The sequence below is a fragment of the Coffea eugenioides genome, unplaced genomic scaffold (assembly GCF_003713205.1).
Source record: "Coffea eugenioides isolate CCC68of unplaced genomic scaffold, Ceug_1.0 ScVebR1_203;HRSCAF=826, whole genome shotgun sequence".
NCBI classification, from domain to species: Eukaryota; Viridiplantae; Streptophyta; class Magnoliopsida; order Gentianales; family Rubiaceae; genus Coffea; species Coffea eugenioides.
In genome coordinates, this window is record NW_020862491.1 from 79,252 (window position 1) to 87,386 (window position 8,135).

The 8,135-nt window shown below is 55.5% G+C and overlaps 1 protein-coding gene across 1 annotated transcript; it reads left to right on the top strand.

The window, feature by feature from the left end:
* Window positions 1-954: 954 nt before the first annotated feature.
* On the top strand, window positions 955-6,391 carry LOC113756188. Its single transcript, XM_027299955.1, has 2 exons — window positions 955-1,643; window positions 1,714-6,391. Exons 1-2 carry the CDS (start codon window positions 955-957, stop codon window positions 6,389-6,391), a joined length of 5,367 nt encoding a protein of 1,788 aa, XP_027155756.1.
* Window positions 6,392-8,135: the final 1,744 nt, after the last annotated feature.

An 8,135-nucleotide genomic window follows, 5' to 3' on the forward strand; every position in this document is an offset into this window, starting at 1 on the left:
AAGTTCTACGGACCATTGAGTGTGGTCGACGGAGTGTCGGCAGGAGATCACGCATGGCATATGAATTGGCTTTGGAGCCACCTGTATCCTTATTATGTGATGTTATTTTTCTGCTTTTGCTTTACTCTTACTGTGTAACTGTTGTTACGTGAAATTTATGCTTTCGCCCCTGTTTACTTACTAAGCATATAGCTTACCCCTTTCCTTTTGTTTTCCTTAGCAGGGGCCGACGCGGGGACTTTTGGCTCGTACACTAGTATAGTTAGATTGGCTTGTAATAGTTGAACAGTTAGGATGTTTGTTTTAGTTTTGGTGGTTTGTATAATGAGGATGCTCACCTCGGCCGCCCCGCATGTCCGAGGTGACCTCACCTCGTCCGACATCAGAGCTCACCCGTGCCTCGGGCATATCCCTCAAGCTCGGCCGGATCCCTAGTCTACCGTGTAGGTGACCTCGGCACCTCCACCTCAGCTGCACGCGGATGAGGCAAGTCACCTGACATCATCCGGGATCAGTGCTTTATCTGAAAAGCACTGTCGCGCTTAATGACTACTGCAAAAGACTCCTCGTCACCCTGTCCAGGCGGCTACAGTGTCAGAGTCAGGCCCCCTGACAGGGAACAGAGCCGTAATGGCAGGGCATGGGTCCCACCGACATAAGACCTCCGTCCTGCCCTCCACTCTCGCTCTATAAATACCCCACACACTCCAACAAGTAAGCATACACTGTTCATTTGCTCATACTCTAGCATATTTCTCGTTCTCATACTAACTTGCTCGTCGGAGTGATCCCAGGTGAGAAGCCCCGCCATTCACTTCAGACAAGGAGGTTGACTTCGGATCCAGGAGTTCACCTCACCTCATCTCAGAGAGGACTGATTCAGGTCGGTTCAGCTACCAACCAAAAATCGCCTCTTCAATTGGCGCCGTCTGTGGGAACGAGATAGCTATTAAAATGAGATCCACGCGCTCCAGAAGCGGAAGAGTTCCCTCAACTGGGGCTGGGCAGACCTCGGGTGCCCAGCAAGACCGCATATCTGAAGAGCCAGGGACCCAAAGGACCCAGCCCAACAATGAGGACGCCATCGCCAAGATGGCCGAGTTTGTATCAGACAACCCTAACATTTTTGAGGAGCTAGGAAGGTACCTCAAAAGGCAGGGAAAAGAAAAAGCCGAGTCTTCCAAGAGGAGACCGACGAAGTCCCCTGAAGTGCCCTCAGGCGAGGACTCCGAAGATGGGCGTCTATCTCGGAGCACCTCCAGGCGAGCCTCATCCAAGGCAACCTCCAAGATTGCCTCCATCTCCCGAGCGTTTTCTCGGGGACTACTGGGAAAACGAGCCGAGGACCCACCTCGGCGTCCCGGAGGCCTAGCTTCTGATTACATGAGGGCTCCGCCCTTCACTGATGACATCAACGGGGAAATGGTGCCCCCGAACTTTAAGCTTCCAAATTTGCACACCTATGACGGTCGAGGTGACCCCGAGGATCACCTCCGCGCCTTCATCTCCGCATTCCGACTCTACTGCGTCCCCGACGCCGTGATCTGTCGGGCTTTCCCCATCTTCCTGCACGGGACCGCCCGGAAGTGGTTCTGGAGTTTAGAACCGGGGAGCATTTCCTCCCTGGATGAGCTGATAGACCGGTTCATCCACCGCTTTGTGTCGTCTCGACCAATAACAAAGACTTCAGCTTACCTCTTGAACCTGCAACAGGGTCAGGGCGAGTCACCTGCAAAGGTTCAACGAGGAGAATGTACAGATACCTGACCAGAACGAGCAAGTAACTATTGCTGCCTTCACCAACGGATTAGTAGCAGGGATCTTTAACACCGAAATCCATCGGCAGTACCCCCGTACACTCCGGGAGCTCTGGGAAAGAGTGGACCAGGGAATCCGAAGTGAAGATGTAAATCGCATGAAGCGAGAAGCCCAAGCATCTCGTACGGGGCAAGATCCCCGGAGGAGGAAAGACACTGGCCGAGGTGAACCAGGCTCAAGTGGCACTTCAAACCAACCCCGAGACCGCCGAAGTGTCTTCGACCGGATCGTGAAAGGCAGATCGTCCACCTCGGACGCCGAGCTGACGCCCCTCAATTCGAGCCGGACCCACGTCCTGGCTGTGATGAGGCAGAATCACCTCGGTCGCAACCCTCCCGAAATTCCGGGGAGGAGAGATAAGAGGAACTCGAACCTCTACTGTGCCTACCACCGTGATGTAGGGCACGAGACTGAAGACTGCAATGACCTGAAGCGGGAAATCGAAAATTTGATCCGGCAGGGATACCTGAAGCAATTCGTCCGCAAGGATGGAGGCTTCAACCGAAGCGTCTCCCACCGGGAGAACCGAGGCCCCCGCCGAGACGACCGACGGGACACGAACATGCATTGTCGAGGTCCCGAAGACCGTAGGGAGGACAAGCAGCCCCCACGCGATGGCTCACCGGGCTACGGCCCCAACATCGCCGGGGTGATCAACACCATCGCGGGAGGACCAACGGGAGGAGACAGCCAGAACTCCCGGAAGCGGACCTACCGCCAGGCCGAGATGGAGGTGGCCGAGCCGAGCTCTCGGCTGTCCGAGGTCATCACCTACGGTCCCGCTGACCCCGTTCCTGCGGCCTCCAGCAATCATGAAGCTCTTGTGATTGAAGTCCTCACCAACAACTACGTAGTCAAAAAGGTCTACGTAGACCCCGGAAGCTCGGTAGACGTCTTGTACTACCGGACTTTCGAAAGTTTGAAGCTGACAAGGGAGCAACTCACTCCTGTCAGAACTCCCCTCGTGGGATTCGGGGGACACGTCGTCCACCCGGAAGGCATGTTGACCCTGGTGGTAACAATCGGGCGTCATCCACGCTGCCGAACTGTGCCTGTCAGTTTTGCAGTGGTCAAAGCAGACTCCCCCTACAATATGCTGATAGGCCGGCCCACGCTCAATGCCTTGAGAGCCGTATACTCCACCTACCACCTGAGCTTTAAATTCCCAACATCTGCGGGGGTGGCCGAGGTAAGCAGCGATGTGGGCGCCGCCCGGGAGTGCTACCTCGCCACCATTCAAGCAGCAGTCACCCCCCGGCCCTCACCGAGGTCAGAAGAAAAGAGGCCAGCGGTCCTCTCCATAGACTGCATCGACCCTCAGAAGGCAGAAGAGCCCAACAGGCTGGAGCCCGGGGATGAAGTGGAACTGGTGGTAGTGGATGAAGCGAAACCTGACCAAGTGGTCCAGGTAGGGGCGGGACTCCCCCCACCCCTGAAAGAAGAAATGATCTCCCTGATCAAAGACCACCGAGACGTCTTCGCGTGGTCCGCGGATGAAGTGGTCGGAGTGCCACCCGAGCTCATGACTCACCAACTCAACGTTGACCCGCAGGCCCGACCTGTGCGACAGAAACGAAGGCACTTCGGCCCCGAACGTAGCCAAGCCATATCGGATGAGGTCGACAAGCTCTTGCCGGCCAAGATGATCCACGAGGTCCAATATCCCACCTGGCTGTCCAATCCAGTCATGGTAAAAAAGGACACCGGGGGATGGAGAATGTGTGTTGACTTCACCGACCTCAACAAGGCCTGCCCCAAAGATTGCTATCCTCTGCCAAGGATAGACGCCCTCGTCGACGCGGCGATGGGGTATGAAATCCTCTGCTTCCTAGATGCCTTCAAAGGGTATCATCAAATAGGAATGAGTGAGGAGGACCAAGAGAAAACGGCGTTCTACACCGACCGAGGTACTTATTGTTACACTACCATGCCCTTCGGGCTAAAGAACGCCGGGGCGACCTACCAAAGGCTGATCAACCGACTCTTCCAGAATCAGATCGGCCGCAATGTGGAGGCCTATGTGGATGACATCCTCGTTAAAAGCCTCACCACTTCATCCTTTCTGTCAGACGTGAGGGAAGTCTTTGGTGTCCTGCGAGACTCGAGGATGAAGCTGAATCCCAAGAAGTGCGTCTTCGGCGTCACCTCGGGAAAATTCTTGGGGTATCTGGTTTCCCACCGGGGAATCGAGGCCAACCCCGACAAGGTGAAAGCCATTCATGACATGTCTCCACCCCGGAACATCCGAGAAGTCCAACGGCTGAATGGACGCCTGGCCGCGCTGAATCGCTTCCTGTCCCAATCAGCTGAGAAAGCTCTGCCTTTCTTTAAGGTGCTGAAAAATGCTGACCAGTTCGCCTGGACTGAGGAGTGTCAGGCTGCTTTCGACCAGCTGAAGCAGTACTTGCATCACCTACCAACTCTCGCTTCACCTCGGCCCGAGGAGAAGCTCTACCTCTACCTCTCCGCAGCCGACGAGGCTGTCAGCGCTGTGCTCATCCGAGATGAGGGCACCCAAGTGCCGGTCTACTACGTCAGCCGAGCCCTCCGCGGGCCGGAGACCCGATACACGCAAGTGGAAAAACTTGTGCTGGGGCTCGTCCACGCAGCTCGGCGGTTGAAACCCTACTTCTTAGCCCATCCCATCTCGGTCAGGACCGACCAGCCCATTCGGCAAATATTGGTGCGACCCGAAGCTTCTGGTCGCCTCACCAAGTGGGCTGTCGAATTGGGAGAATATGACTTGTCCTACGAGCCACGCACCGCCATAAAAGCTCAAGCTTTAGCTGACTTCCTTGCTGAGCTCACCTTCACGGAAGGTCCGGAGTCCACTTCAGCCTTACCCGAGGTGTCCACCTCATCCCTGTGGACATTGTATGTCGATGGATCCTCTAATGGAGACGGCTGCGGAGCCGGACTGCTCCTGGAAGGACCTCAGGGGGAGGTTTGCTCTTACGCCCTCCGCTTTGACTTCCCGGCCACCAACAATGAAGCCGAGTACGAGGCTCTAATCGCTGGACTCCAGCTAGCCCGCAAGCTCGGCGCCCAGCAAATCCACGTCCGCAGTGACTCCCAGCTCGTGGTACGCCAAGTTATTGGTGAGTACGAGGCCAAGGATGAGACCATGCAACGGTACCTCTCCAAAGTTCACCAACTCACCGCGTACTTCAAGTCATTCGAAATCCAAAGGATCCCTCGGTCCCAGAATAAGCGAGCCGACGCCTTATCCCGGCTGGCTTCCACTTCATTCTCTGACCTCAGCAAAACCGTCTTGGTGGAGGTCCTGAGTGAACCAGGGTACGTGGAAGAGGTGGCCTGCCCCGTGCACTCTGAAGAAACTTGGATGACCCCGTTCATCCTTTTCTTGGGTCAAGGAGTCCTTCCCGAAGACCGAGCTGAAGCAAGGAAGATACAACGCAAAGCCGCTCGGTATGCACTCCGCGATGGAGAACTATATAAGCGCTCCTACCTCGGCCCATGGTTGAGGTGTGTCACCCCCGAGGCAGGACGCGAGGTCCCCCACGAGATCCACGAGGGCCTATGTGGGGCTCACATCGGCCACAGGATGCTAGCTAAGAAAGCTATGCTCCTGGGATATTTCTGGCCATCACTTCGGCAAGACTCCCAGGACCTCGTTCTCGGCTGCCCTTCCTGCCAAGTCCACGCACCCGAGCACCACCAGCCTTCAAACTTCATGGTCCCCATCACTTCACCCTGGCCGTTTGAGCAATGGGGGACAGACATCATAGGTCCCTTCCCCAAAGCCGTCGGGGGTTATACATTCTTAGTAACCGCTGTGGATTACTTCACCAAGTGGGTCGAGGCCGAGCCACTTCGGACCATCTCAGGGCTGGCCATTCAAAAATTCTTTTGGAAGTGCATTATCTGCCGCTTCGGCATACCTCGGGTCATCATCTCGGACAATGGGAGACAGTTTGCCGAGAACCCGTTCAAGACTTGGTGCGAGAACCTCGGCATCAAACAACACTTCACTTCGGTAGGCCACCCCCAGGCCAATGGTCAAGCAGAAAACTTCAACCGGACTCTTCTACATGGTCTCAGGACCCGACTACACCGAGTTGGGTCATCTTGGGTGGAGGAACTCCCCAGTGTCCTGTGGTCGTATCGGACCACGCCGAGGTCAGCGACGCGAGAGACCCCATTCTCCCTGACCTACGGCGCCGAGGCGGTCATCCCGGCTGAGATCCTTACCCCCAGCCCTCGGCTGGCAGCCTATGCCGCCGAGGTGAACGACGAAGAGAGGCAGCTGGACCTCGACCTCGTCGAAGAACGAAGGAATCTCGCCTCAGCCCGGATAGCTTCTTACAAGAACACACTGGCACACTACTACAATGCCCGCGTGAGACATCGTAGATTCCAACCTGGAGACTTGGTTCTTAGAAAAAACTCAGTCAGCCGAGCTGAACCGCAAGGGAAATTATGCCCGAAATGGGAAGGCCCTTACCGAGTTGTGGAATCTGACGCTAAGGGGTATTGTAAACTGAGTTACCGAGATGGCTCATTAGTGCCGAGGTCTTGGCACGCCGAGAACCTCAGATTGTATTACGCCTGAATTTTTAATCAAGTAATGACTTCAGTTATTATGTTATTCTTCAATATCGTTGTTACGCTATTAAAAAATAAGGGGGACAAGCAAGGGATGAAGTCAAAGCAAGAAATTAAAGCACTGAGACGAGAAGAAATATGCTTTCATTCAATAAGAAAGAGCGTTACAAAAGTACAAGGCCGAGGTCCGAATGCTACTAAGCACTCTCCACCTCGGCCACCCCCTTAAAGCCGCGAGCCTAGACCCCCGTCTCGGCTCCATCCCCGGTCTTGGCTCCCTCCTGGGCATCCTTCTCTTCGGCCTCCTTGGGGTGAACTTCATCTCCATGCTCTTTGCCGACGTCCCCTCCGGCTTCGTCTCCCTCAGCGTTCTCTCCTCCAGCTTCTTCCACTTTCACGTCCTCGAACACTTCGTCGAGTTCGGACAGCCACTTGTTGAACTCGACCTGGACTTCGGCCAAATTCCTTCCTGCCTGAATGCCTTCGGCCATCCGATCGCATAACTCCTTGGAGTCCTCATTATAGCTGGTATGGTTTTTTAAGGACTCCAAGGCCTCGGAGGAGAGGTGAGCTGCGGCCTCGTCAACGGCCGATGTGAAACCAAACATGAAGTTAGGCGTAAGTAGTTGGCCGAGGTCCTTGATGAAGGCCTCGGACTTCCGAAAAGCGTCTACGGCCGAGGCTCCGGCACCCTCGAGAGCTTGCTCGTGGGACGCCTTCACCTCGTCCCCCCTCTTCTGCTCCTCTTCGAGGGCCGATCGGAGACTGTTGATAGTAGCCGCGGCCTCCTCATCCTTCACCTCGGCCTCCTTAAGCCGCCTTTCAAGCTCGGCCTTCTCAGACTCGGACACCAACAGTTTTTTCTCCAACTTGGAGATTTGATTCTGCAACTTGCCGGTGTCCTGCTCCTCGACTAGAGCACAGTACCGGTGAGTCATCTCGGCCACAAAGGCTGAGGTGGAAGCCGTGCTCACCATGAGGCTTTGAACCATCTCAGCCGGGGTCAACTTCTTCATAAATTCCAAGTCCCTTGGTAGGGGGGAGTGCATCACCAACTCTTGGGCAACCCGAGGATGGCTGCACCTGTCGTTGACCGAAAGTTTCCAGTTCGGACACCAGTGCCCGGCGGGGTGCGTCTTTTCATCCCCAGAAAACACCGGGGGACTATGGAAACGATTCCATAGCGAGGTCCCCGACACTGCATTGACCGGGGGTTTCAGCTGCTTGCCTCGGCCATGAGGTGGGAGTGCCGTGGTGACTCCAAGAGGCACTCCCTCTGGCACGGACGAGGTGGACCCCGTAGCAGCGGTGGCCGAGCTGCTTTGACCAACCGGGGTGGGAGTGCTCTTGGCCGCCGAGGTCTTGGCAGCCTGCCCTTGCGATTTCTTCTTCGGCGGAGGTGCCAACGTCTCATCAGAGCTCTTCCTCTTCTGCCTTTTGGCCACTTCGGACGAGCCCGATACGACGATGTCGGACAGTTTAGTCACTGCACAAAAAACAAATATTATCATATGTCTTAGCCGAAGTGAAAGCAAAGTTATGAAAGAAAATTACAAGGAATCTTAAGTTTGGTGGAAGTGAAGGGAGCTCTGTCGGGACTGAGCAAAGCTCGGCTGATTCCCCCGTCAACCAGCACGGCTTCGGGGTAGTCCAGACTGTATATCCGAAGTCCCGACCTCATCAGCTTCTGGAAGTCCTCCTCCTTGGCATCCCCAGCGGAAGGATCGGCCTTCGCTTTGATTGGCCTCCAC